At 36.9% G+C, this 13500-nt stretch overlaps 1 protein-coding gene across 2 annotated transcripts in view; it reads right to left on the bottom strand.

Moving 5' to 3' along the window:
- Positions 1-1218: 1218 nt before the first annotated feature.
- The window catches only part of LOC145291563 (uncharacterized), a 238230-nt gene continuing 225948 nt past the window's right edge, over positions 1219-13500 (bottom strand). For both annotated transcript variants that reach the window (XM_080137626.1, XM_080137629.1), the window contains one exon: positions 1219-1430. In XM_080137626.1, the coding sequence (XP_079993752.1) occupies positions 1387-1430 (44 nt within the window). In that variant the 3' untranslated portion in view covers positions 1219-1386. The remainder of the gene's footprint in view (positions 1431-13500) is intronic.

The raw sequence follows: 13500 nt of genomic DNA, 5'->3' as shown, positions 1-13500 counted from the left end.
TTCCAAGTTCCTGCTTCCCCAACTGTACTGACATGCAGAAGTTCAAATGTAATGTGAAATGACATCTTGCTGCCCAACTCCCTATATAGTACTCCTGTAGCTTATGTTCCTGATAGTAGCCCCCTACATCAAAGTGGCAATGTGCCTTGTTTGAGGTGAAATTGTAATTAAAAAAAAATTTGTTTGCGTTGGACTTGAAGACAACCAAATTGTAGTCAGCTGGAAAACAGACAAACAGAAGAGAGTTCCACTGGCGTTCTGAGAAAGATGCTTTGTTCATGGAATATCTGTTTTAGTTTAGGCACAGATAGAGTGGGGAAATTTATTGGCAGTGGTTTCAGCTAGACGAGTGTTTTTTTGTGAAAGTTTGGTGGAAGAGAAGCATAGATTGGAGTTCAAAGAAGCACTTGTCATAGAAATAATAATAAAGCAGAGATAGGCTCGCAACATCTGTGAAAGGAGGTGGCAGGAAAGCGAAAAGGGCATCCCCCACTAGAATGCCAAGTCTATTTTTAATTCTGTCAAGGCAGGATAAGCTGCTTCTAGCAGCTCTTGCCCAGATGTGGCAACAGTACTCACTTCTTGGATAAACTTGGCTTTTATATATATATGGAACTGCATCAGCAGTGAGATATCTACTGGAGCGGTAGAAGGATCCCACCATTTTTTCAGCGACCTTGACAACAGATTTGATGTGTGTGTTCCATTTCAGATCAGTAGTAAAGGTCAAGCCCAGAAGCTTGTCAAAACATGGAGCCTCCCCCGAGAGCCATTTATTTCAGTTGCTGCCAGATGAGAATCAGATGTAAAGACAAAAGCTTGGTTTCAGATGCATTAAAAGTAACCAGTCACCTCTTTCCTCATTGTACCACATGCTGAAGATCAGAAGAGAGAGATCAGAGAGAACTTGGTCATTTACAGCTTTTGATGTGTTGCCATAGATGGTAGTGTTATCAGCATAAATGACTACAAATGATTTAAGGATGTGTTTTGGGACATCATCACTGTAGATCAGGAAGAGAGTTCGGCACAGGATTATATATTGATACATTTTTATTCAATAAATGTTTTCGTTTCAAAGATTTTTGTTTTCGGAAATTTTTTTTATTTATTTGCCGTGTTATTTGATCAAGATAACCAAGAGTTATCGCCCCCTAACAACGGCGCCGTCCTTGTAATGCAGAAGTGCCTGAAATTGTTAAGTAAAATATTAAAAGATTTCATTTTCATAATTTATTTTTATTCCAAACAAAAGTTTATTCGTAAAATTTTTACAAATCTCCAAGCTTTCATTTCAAAATCACAGTAGCAATGGAAGTCGTGACATTAAAGACCGGAAATCCAGATACCACAAAACCGGAAGTAGGAATACTCATCTTCCAAGCCTTACATTGGTTTGGGACACACCTTCCACAAACAAAGCCCCAAACCTATGTTCAAAAATAAAAGAGACGGTAATCTTTTGTGAACATTAAAAAAAAATAGATAACATAACGTCTACATTTGTATCTGATGAAGTCGTTTGATAATAAAGAAGAAATATTCCAAAATCCTATCCTGTGATTTTATTGCAGTGTGACTATTTGGTAATATTGTTATATATTGGTATTCATTTAGAGTTCTCACTGGGGTTATCATCGAGGTGCACCATTTACTTTTCTTGTATAACAAAAAAGGATTCCGTGTGCGTATGATTGTCTCTAATATAAATGGTTGTGTGTTTGATTATCATAAAGGGAATCGTGTGTGTGACATGTAATTTCTGAACCTACCTCTGCTTCTTCGATGTTGGACCATCTGGGAATTTCTCATCCTGGAGGGAGACTTGATACCTGTTTGACGAAGATTTATCACTCCAAGACGATGAATGGGTTTTATAGTTTTTATTTCACTTTCCCCAGAGGTCCTGCAGGAGGTGGAAGTGAAAGCGGCTTGTGTGGGTTCTTCTTCATACACGTCAGCGTTCGTCTCCCCCTCCCCAGTTAAGAGGGGGAGACAACGGAAAAACCGTCCATCTTCTTCAAAGCCCAAATCAAATCTCACAGATCTAGCCAACGTTACCACGTCACACATACGTAATTTGGTCAGCTGACCTTCGGTTCTGGTAAACGTGTCTACCTCCACGTTTACTCTCCTCTCTCTCTCTCTCTCTCTCTCTCTCTCTCTCTCTCTCTCTCTCTCTCTCTGTAACAATATCAGGGTAGGAGGACGTCGACACCTCTGTACAAGAACTGCTAAACCCTAACATCGTCATTTCCCCTGAAATATATATATAGAATAAATTTCCCCTGATATATATATATATATATATATATATATATATATATATATATATATATATAGAATAAATGTCAAAAAGTTATATTCCAAAATTCATGATGTTGACCATCTTATAATTTGTTCCTTTAATTCAGTTGACATACAATTCTTGACAGTATCTGTTTCGTAGCACAAAATCAATAACTTTATTATTATATCAATCAGTGAATCTATTATGCCCTTAACTCAATATAGCGTAATGGAAAAATAAAAAGGTAATTGAAACTTCTCTTCCAATTTTCGGATTTTAATCATGTCAAATCACACTTCAGTTTCTTTTGACGAATTGATTGATGAAGTTTTTATCATTTATTCTCTATATTGCTCTGTAATTACATTGAGCTTTTTAAATAAGGATTGATATATATTATAAGAAAATATATTTACAGAAATATATATATATATATATATATATACTTGTTTATTGTTATATAAACATGTTTACATCCCACTGCTACAAACAGCCATTTGTTTCAATCAAACAACAGATATCTGTTGTTTGAAGTCGCTGCCTGATGATATATGTTGTTTGATTGAAACAAATGGCTGTTTGTAGCAGCGGGATGTAAACATGTTTATATAACAATAAACAAGTATTATTAGCTCTTTTTATTGAGCACTATCTAACAACCTCGTTGAATTCACTAGTCTATTACTTTTGAATAACAAAAACCGAGTATATATATATATATATATATATATATATATATATATATATAAAAATATAAAAGTGAAAGTGTCTGTGTGTCTGTCTGTGTACATTTCCCTACGCAATAACTCTGTCAATTTTTAGTCTACAGACTCGAAATTTGATGTACAAGTTACTGAGATTTGGGAAAATCTATGTGATCGGTTTTCGGCCAGAAATTTGGCTATTAAGAGGCCAAAGTTCATTGATTTGACCTTTGAGAACTCTACAAAACTCCTCCGACAATTTTGAGTCTAAACACTTTAAATTTTAGATATAGGTTCCTTGGAGATGGATCTAACTTAATAATTTGATTTGGGCCCAAAACAATAAATGTTAATGGGTCATAATAGGGGTCAAAGTTTAAAAAATTGACCTTTTTTTTTTTTTTTGCTCAGCTTACACCTCTGGGCAACGCCGAGCACCCATGCTAGTATATCTATAAAAGTGAACGTGTCTGTCTGTGTGTGTGTACATTTCCCTACATAATAACTCTGTCAATTTTTAGTCTACAGACTCGAAATTTGATATACAGTGTACTGAGATTTGGGAAAATTTTTGTGATCTGCTTTTGGCCGTTTTTTTTTTTTTTGCTCAACATACACCTCCAAACACCCGGGCAACGCCGTGAACCCATGCTAGTATATATATATTACAATCAAATAATAATTATTAATTTTTATCTATAGACACTAGCATGTGATGCTTACGCAATCATTAGTGTAGGATAAAAATTCCTGCCAGTCATGAGATTCAAACCCAGCCACGAAGTCACCTTTTTATTCCATTTGCCAAAACTCTACCTCAGGGCCACTAAACAATTGCCATGGAAATGAAGAGAATTAAGAACTTTCATGGCAGGTGCTCGTCTGAACTCCAATCTCTGGTCCCCCCTCGCCAATCTTTCACAAAAAACACCCGTCTAGCTGAATCCACTGTCAAAAATTTCCCCCACTCTATATCTGTGCCTAAATCAAAACGCGGATTCCATGAACAAAGCTTCTTTCTTAGAACTGCACGCCTGTGGAACTCTGTTCCGTCTGCCTGCTTTCCTCCGGACTACAACTTGGATGTCTTCAAGTCCAATGTTAACAAATTCCTAATGAACCGCCCCCTTAATTAAACACTTCATCAAATCTCCACACTAACGTAATGTACTTGCAATAACCCTTATCCCTGAGTGGCTTCCGGGCCTTGATAAATGGTGATCACTGTGTAAAAAAAAAAAACTATCAAACACCGAATTCGGCGCGAATACAATGACAATCTAAAGTGTTTGCTAGTTGATTGCCTTAGTTATGAGTACATATTTAAGGAAATGGCAAAGACGGTAGAGGATGACCTCCAATCTGTAGTGGAATAGGGACAAAAATGGATGGTCACTAAGCTTGTTTTCGTCAATAATTACAAGAAAACTTCTCAACCACCAATAGCAATGGCTAAAGATACATTGCCTGAAAGTTCTTCTTTCAAACTCCTCAGCTTAACGTTCACAGGAAACATGAATTGGAACAGATACATTGAGAGCATTGTCAAGGCCACTGCAAGGAAGCTGGGCTTTCTCTACCGTGTTAGAAAGTTACTTACGCCTGAAAGTATCCTGTATCTCTACAAGGCCACCATTCGCTCATGTATGGAGTACTGTTGTCACATTTTGACTGGTGCATCTGCTACTAGTCTCTCACTCCTGGACAGGATTCAAAAGAGAGTCGCCAGGTCCTAAACTGTTATCAAAACTTCAACCTCTGTCCCATCGATGAAATGTTGCATCCCTCTGCCTGTTCTACAAGTATTTTAATGGTGAATGTTTGTACCCCTTTGATATAAATACCCCCGACAAACTCGACAAGCAGCTAAATCCCACCCCTACACAGTAGAGATCCCTAGATGTAAGAAAGCCTTCTACTCTAACAGTTTCTTCCCCAGAACTGCTAGACTTTGGAACTCCCTTCCAGATTCCTGCTTTCCCAACTGTACTGACATGCAGAAGTTCAACTGTAATGTGAATGGACATCTTGCTACTCAACTCCTAACATAGTATCCCTGCAACTTATGCCCTCGATAGTAGCCCTCCACATCAAAGTAGCATTGTGCTTTTTTTAGGGTGAAAATGGAATAAAAATTTAAAAAAACAAACTTTGGAGACAAGAGGCTTCATAATATCTATATATCTATAAAAGTGTGTGTGTGTGTGTGTGCATGTGTCTGTCTGTGTACATTTCGCTACACCATAACTCCGTCAATTTTAAGTCTACAGACTCGAAATTTGATATATAGGGTATTGAGACTTGGGAAAATCTTTGTAATCCGTTTTCAGACAGAAATTTGGCTGTTAAGGGGCCAATGTTCAATGATTTGACCTTTGAGAACTCTACCAAACTCCTCCGGCAATTTTGGGTCTAAACACTTGAAATTGTAGATATAAGTTCCTTGGACATAGATCTTACTTAATAACTTGATTTGAGCTAAAACAATAAATGTTAAGGGGTCATAATAGGGGTCAAAGTTTTTTAAAATTTGACCGCTGCCGTTTCTCAAATTACTCAAACAATTTCTGGTCTAAACATTTGAAATTTTACATAAAGGGTATTCATAGAGCAAGCTTTTTAATCGGTTTGAGCCTGCCTTCCTACTACCACTTTTTTTTTTGTTCAACACACCTACAAACACTCGGGCAACGCCGGGCATATATATATATATATATTAAAAAAGAAAAGGTCTTCCTCACGAATTTCATTACAAAGACAAACAACTTCTACGGACTGCCCAAAATACACAAATCTGACGAAATAACACATGCCATTGACACACAAAACTCAGAATATATTAGCGTCCCAAACCCTAGTGACCTTACATTTAGACCCATTGTGGCAGGACCAGCCTGTCCGACAAGCAGACTTAGCAACTTAATAGACATCTTATTACAACCTTTCACAGATCTAGTTAAGAGCTACATAAGGGACGACATTCACTTTCTTACTGCCTTACCACATACAGTAGAAAACGGGACACTATTAGTTACATTTGACGTTAGCAGTTTACATAGTAACATACCCCATGAATTAGGAAAAGAAGCAATAATATTTTGGATCAACAGACACGCACAAACACTACATCCTAGATTCACAAAACAATTAATTATCGATAGTATAGACATAATCCTAAATAATAATTCCTTCGAATTCAATAATGGCAACTACATTCAAACACTAGGTACAGCAATGGGAACGAAGATGGCACCAACATACGCAAGCCTTACACTAGCCTACCTAGAAGAAACTTTATAAAAAAAGATAGAACAAAAATTTGGCCACAGCCATAAAAAACTGTTTTAGAATCCTGGAAAAGATACCTTGATGACTACTTCATCCTATGGAAACCCAGATGAGGGGACATCACAGACTTAGACACCATACTCCAAAACATAAACCCCAAAATTAAATTCACCATAGAACAAAGCTCTACAGAATTACCCTTCCTAGATATACTGATAAAGATTAAAGACACTAACATTATCACAGATATCTACCGCAAAACCACAGACACCCAACAATATCTACACTTTAAAAGTCACCACCCTGAAAGCTGCATAAAAGCCATTCTCTACACCCTAGCATGTAGAATCTGCACCATAATCACAGACAAAAACCTTCGGACAATCCGACTCAAGGTACTACGAATGAATCTTGGAAAAAGAAAATACCCACCACAACCTATAGACAAAGGGATCCAAGTTTGTTTTTTTATTACATTTTCACCCCAAACAAGGCAAATTGCCACTTTGGTGTAGGGGGCTACTATCAGGGGCAACAACTACTGGGGTACTATGTGGGATTTGGGCAGCAAGATGTCGGTTCACGTTGCACTTGAACTTCTGCACATCAGTACAGTTGGGGAAGTAGTGACCCGGAATGGAATTCCAAAGTCTAGTGGTTCTGGGGAAGAAACTACTGGAGTAGAACGATCTTTTACATCTAGGGATCTCAACTGTGTGGGGGTGGGATTTAGCAGCCTGGCGGGTTTGTCGAGGGTGTTCACATCATGAGGGCACACAAGTGCTTGCAGTTCGCCAAAGCATTCACCATTAAAGTACTTGTAGAAAAGGCAGAGGGATGCAACGTTTCGTTGATGGGACAGAGGTTGAAGCTTAGATGCCAGTTCAGGGCCTATCAGATTTGTGACTCTCTTTTGAACATTGTCACGGAGCGAGAGACTAGTAGCAGATGCACCAGCCCAAATGTGATACCAATACTCCATACAGGATACTTTCGGGTGTTAGAAGTTTTCTAGCATGGTAGAGAGAGCCCACCTTTCTTGCAGCGGCCCTGGCAATGCCCTCGATGTAATTGTTCCAACTCATGTTTCCTGTGAACGTTAGGCCAAGGAGTTTGAAAGATGTACTTTCAGAAAAAGAGTCGTTGGTCATTGCTATAGGTGGTAGAGAAGGTTTTTTGTAATTATTGAATGAAACTAGTTTAGTCTTGGCGGCATTGAATGTGACCATCCATTTTTGTCCCCATTCCACTACAGATTGGAGATCATCCTCTAGTGTTTCTGCCATTTCTTTAGATATGTGTTCATTTGTTTTCCTGTCGTGCCTGCTATAGAGTGTGGTGTCATCAGCATATATACCCATCTCAGAGGCAATTTTGTCGGGGAGGTCATTTATGAATATCAGGAACAGTAGAGGTCCAAAGATAGACCCTTGGGGCACTCCCACATTTATATCATATTGTTTAGATGTACGACCGTGGAAGACAACCTGGATTTTTCTCTTATCTAAGAAGGATTTAATTAAGTATTCTACCAGTGATACCATATGATCTAATTTTCCTGAGGAGACCCTCATGCCATACCCTGTCACAAGCCTTAGATATATCTAGAGCTACCGCTCTGCCCTCCCCCACTTTGTCCAGTGAATGGTATATACGTTCAGAGATTACAGTTAGGATGTCTGCTGTGGAACGGGCTTGTCTAAATCCATATTGTTGATCAGTCAGAAGTTTTGCATCTGTAAGGTGATGGACTAGAGCATGGTTAATTAAGGTCTCAAATATTTTGGCAAAAAGTGGGAGGAGACTAATGGGGTGATAATTTAATGGGTCATTTCTTTCACCAGAATTCTTGAATACAGTTTTTCAACAGCCAAAGCAAGATTTATTAAGGCATTTGTTGCAGAGTTAGAAGAAAACTGGAGCTACTTTGGCTGAGCACTTTTTTAATAGCACAGCTGGGATGAGGTCAGGTCCACATGCTTTTGAAGTGTCAAGGTTTTTTATGATAGGATGCACCTGAGCAGGAGTGATTTTCAGATTGTCGAGCGTAGCGTCTGTCCGCATAGGGAAGTCAAGTAGGGGGTGGTTGGAAGGGTCCAGTGTGGAGTTTGAGGCAAACCAACTGGCAAGCATGTTAGCCTTCTCGGTTGCCGAGTAAACAACCTCGTTATTTTTGGTTAGTGGGGGAATTGTTGATAGCCCATTATTTACTACACTGTTGTAGATTTTCCAGAAGTTCCTAGTTTTTGTGCTTCGGTGCGTTTTTTAGTGGTTTCCATAAATTCTCTCTTAGCTGTCGCTATTTCTTTCTTAATGTTACTTCTAGCTTCTATATACTTCTGTCTGTTTGAATTGAACTTATGTCGGTTAAATCTGCAGTATGCATGCTGCCTTTGAGCAATGGCAGTTGCACAAGTCAAAGTAAACCATTGGGGAGAGTGGGGCTTGCTATAAAATTTCCGCATGGGAACATGTGCTTCGATTGCAGTTTTGAACCATTCAGTGATGTCGTTTGCACACTGTTCAGCAGGAATAGAAAAAATATTTCCTCGTGGGGCATCTCTGATGAGATCCCTGATGGCTTCTCAGTCAGCCTTTTTATAATATCTCGTTGTTTTGAGCACTGGCTCTTCAGTTTTGGGTCTAGAGTTTAGGGCGATTTCAACCATTATCACTGCATGATCAGCATTCCCAAGTGAGCTGTCGGCATTCATTACACAATCATCGGGAACTGTGGTCAAAAACAGATCTAAAAGTGATGCATGTTCTTCTTCCTAGTCAGAAAAACGGGTTGGAAACGTAACAATTTGCGAAAAATATACCAGTAGAAGATTTGAGAACCCCTAAAAAACGAAACAAAGAACAAATCCTAACATACGTTTCCACACACCACGCAAACATCCCAGAGCTTTTCACAGAGATAACGAAAACCCTCATCCTACTTAACCAAAACAACAAACTAAACAACTTCCTTAAAACAACAAAAATAATAAAAAGCAAACGCCAACCCAAAAACCTAAAATGCATTCTTACTTCATCCAAACTCAATCAAGACACAACAAAAGGAGTCACAAAGTGCAACAAAGAATGATGTGGAGTTTGCAATATAATATTTGACACATAAACATTCATGAATCCAATATAAACATTCAAAATTAAAAAAGACCTAGATTGCACCTAAAAGAAATGTGGTCTATGTCATAAAATGTGCAGCATGCGATAAATCCTAGATAGGTGCCACAAAAAAACCTTAGTAATAGAGTAGCCCTACATCGAGCCAACATCAAAATCGCAGAAAATAGACACCTGCCTGTATCACAACATATACACACATGCAGTGAAGGCAAATTCGAGATAATGCCCATCTTCCAAACTGACAACTACTTCTACTTACTAACACAAGAAAAAAACTTCATAGCAAAGTTCAACACCGCTTTAAACATTTCCCAATAATTATGCAAATAGATAGGCAAAACACAGAATACACTTACACGCATGCATACTTAGGTAGGTGTGCACCCTCACACACGAAACAAAGCAAGCACAATAAAGCATGCGCACACTTTCACGGGTGCGCACATCCATATCCAGTATAATACCATTTCCCTAAACTAAACAAACAATTAGAACAAAATACACCACTCTGCCCACACCTAATAAAAGAAAATTTTTCGAGACAAAGAAAACCTTAACCAATATGTGTGTGGTATGTGAGTGGATGGGTGTATGTGGGTGCATGTGCGTATATGTGTGTGTGTGTATATATATACATATATGGGTGGATGTATACGTGTGTATGTGTCTATATGTATGTGTGTGTATGGGTGTGCGCCTGCATATGTCTCTATATGTATGCATATGTGTGTGTATGTACCTACATGTGTATGTGTGTGTATATATATATGTATATATATATGTGTGTGTGTGTATATATATATATGTATGTGTGTCTTATTGTGTATGTGTGTGCGTATATATATCATCTGTTATCTATTCTTCATCTTGTGTGTATTTATGTTTAGGTGACTGAGTACATATGTGTTTGGATTGGGAAGACAAAGAAAACTTTAACCAATATGTATGTGGGATGTGTGTGCATTATATGTATGTGATTGTGGGAGGGTGTGTATATGTATATGTGTATATTTATATATATATATATATATATATAAAATTAAATTGAATTAAAAGTCGGTCAATTTAGCTCTTATGCGTAGATCATCGTATAACGATTTGATCACTGTCTGTCTGACGTAATGAATATTTAAATTAAAATGTTTAAAATTCAACGCTATTTCATACGGTTAATAGTAGCAGAATGGATACGGCCTCCGCTAATCGAGCTAGAGATGTCTTGTGTCGCGGGGTTCGAATCGTTCGACTGGTAGTAATCGTGACACCCTGCACTGAAGAATCCCGAAAGGATGAAATACTAGTGTCTGTAGGTATTTAATTATTATAGTAAAAAAAAAATAATTATGACAGCCCCTTTAAGAAATTCGTTTCTTATCGTTGAGCACTTTCCGTTGAATTAAAAATCGGTCAATTTAGCTCTTATGCGTAGATCATCGTATAACGATTTGATCACTGTCTGTCTGACGTAATGAATATTTAAATTAAAATGTTTAAAATTCAACGCTATTTCATACGGTTAATAGTAGCCGAATGGATACGGCCTCTGCTAATCGAGCCAGAGATGTCTCGTGTCGCGGGGTTCGAATCGTTCGACTGGTAGTAATCGTGACACCCTGCACTGAAGAATCCCGAAAGGATAAAACACTAGTGTCTGTAGGTATTTAATTATTATAGTAAAAAAAAAATAATTATATATATATATATATATAAAAAATGGGTTAAGAAATTCCAACGAGAGAAAGATGTATACTTAAATAAGGGGGTCGTCACCAACAATGTGTATTGTTTAACATTATTTTATTATTCCGTGTTTTGGTTTTTCATTGAAAATTATGTTTAGATCATTGTAATAATGTTTTTAAATCATTGAAATTGTTTTTAACGCGTTTCAGACGTTCTGTGAAGCGTCCTCTTTAGAAAGTATTTAAAATGATTAGAATATATTCAAGACGTGTTAAAAATGAAAAGAACATTTTCGTAGTTCATTTGAAATGTTCCAAGAGGTGGAAACATGTGTACACGATTCTACTTTTCATTCGTATGTCTAATTTTTATTACTGGTTCATTGAGCTGGACCACCACCACCGAGAGAATAGGCCAGTGAACATGACAGCGTAACGTCATTTCCTGATCAACTTGTAGGTACAGATAGTTTCCGGCATTCAACCACGCGGTGACACTAACAGGCATAAAAAATATGGCTGTGTTAAAGAACAATTCTCCATTTGGATATTAATTATTATAATTGCACATTAGTATAATTTTAATCTAATAAAATATAAATAAGTGAACTCGTTTTTGAACTTTCATTTTTATCGGAGAAAGTCGAATATTTCATTTTGTTTATTTTTTTTTTATTGCAAAACAAACAATTTTTATATATTTTCCCGTCGGTTCTTTTAATAATAAAACTTTTCACTGAGCATTTCCAAATATTTTAAAGTTAGCATTTTTCACGGCAGTTTTTTGTTTTTTTTACGATCGGTGAATTTTCAATATTTTAGCACCGGGCATAATCTATTTCTATGAAATATATTTAAAACTTCAAGTTTTTGTCTTTTATAGCATTTTAACTGTAAATAATTTACATGACGGGTTTGTTTTACTATATACTTACATTCGAAACAGTTGTCAAAAAACAAATGTATAACAAATAAATGTCATCAAAGGCAAGATGCCTGTGTTCTTATATATATATATATATATATATATATATATATATATATATATATAGTCATCCACATACAGTACTGTTTCGCTGTTTCACAGCTCATCAGTGCGGCTACACAGGCAACTACCTCAAGCCAGGATTGAAACCCGACCGTCTGTACGATAGTCAAGGGTGAGTGTATGCGCATGTGTATATGTATGTGTGTATATATATGTATGCATATATATATATGGGTGGGTGGATGAATGTGTGTGTATGTGTGTGTCCCTGCATATGTCTCTATCACACACATACATACACACATATGCATATGTGTGTATGTATGTGTGTGTGTACCTACATGTGTATGCATGTGTATATGTGTGTATATACATACATATATGTATATATATATATGTGTATGTATATGTATGTGTGTGCGTGTGTGTGTGTATATATATCATCTGTTACCTATTAATGGGTGCCCGGCGTTGCCCGGGTGTTTGGAGGTGTCTGCTGAGCAAAAAAAACAAAAAACGGTCAATTTTTTAAACTTTGACCCCTATTATGACCCCTTAACATTTATTTTTTGGGGCTCAAATCAAGTAATTAAGTTAGATCCATGTCGAAGGAACCTATATCTAAAGTTTCAAGCGTAGACCCAAAATTGTCGGAGGAGTTTGGCAGAGTTCTCAAAGGTAAAATCGTTGAACTTTGACCCCTTAATCGAAAAATCTCTGGCCAAAAACCGATCACATCGATTTTCCCAAATCTCAGTAACTTGTATATCAAATTTCGAGTCTGTAGACTAAAAATTGACAGAGTTATTGCGTAGGGAAATGTACACAGATACTTTCACGTTTATTTATATATATATATATATATATTTCATAAGTATATAAATATATAAGATATATATCTATATATCTATAAAAGTGAAAGTGTCTGTCTGTCTGTCTGTGTACATTTCCCTACACAATAACTCTGTCAATTTCTACAGATTCGAAATTTGATATACAGGTATTGAGATTTGGCAAAATCTTTGGAATCAGTTTTTGGCCAGAAATTTGGCCGTTAAGAGGTCAAAGTTCAACAATTTGACCTTTGAGAACTCTACCAAACTCCTCCGACAATTTTGGGTATAAACAATGCAAACAAGATATAGGTTTCTTGGACATGGATCTAACTTAATAACTTGATTTGAGCCCAAAACAATAAATGTTAACGGGTCATAATAGGGGTCAAAGTAAAAAAAAAAAATTGACCATTACGGTCTCTACCAAATTACTCAGACAATTTCTGGTCTAAATATTTGAAATTTTACATAAAGGGTATTCAAAGATAGGGTAAGCTTTTTAATTCGTTTGGGTAGAAAATTTGAGCTATAAATGTATCGATGTATGTTTGCATGTCTGCCTAAAACTTTTGACAGA

This window comes from Euprymna scolopes, chromosome 12, assembly GCF_053919585.1.
Source record: "Euprymna scolopes isolate OS-2025 chromosome 12, ASM5391958v1, whole genome shotgun sequence".
Classification (NCBI taxonomy): Eukaryota; Metazoa; Mollusca; class Cephalopoda; order Sepiida; family Sepiolidae; genus Euprymna; species Euprymna scolopes.
This window is presented reverse-complemented; position numbering and strand designations above follow the sequence as displayed.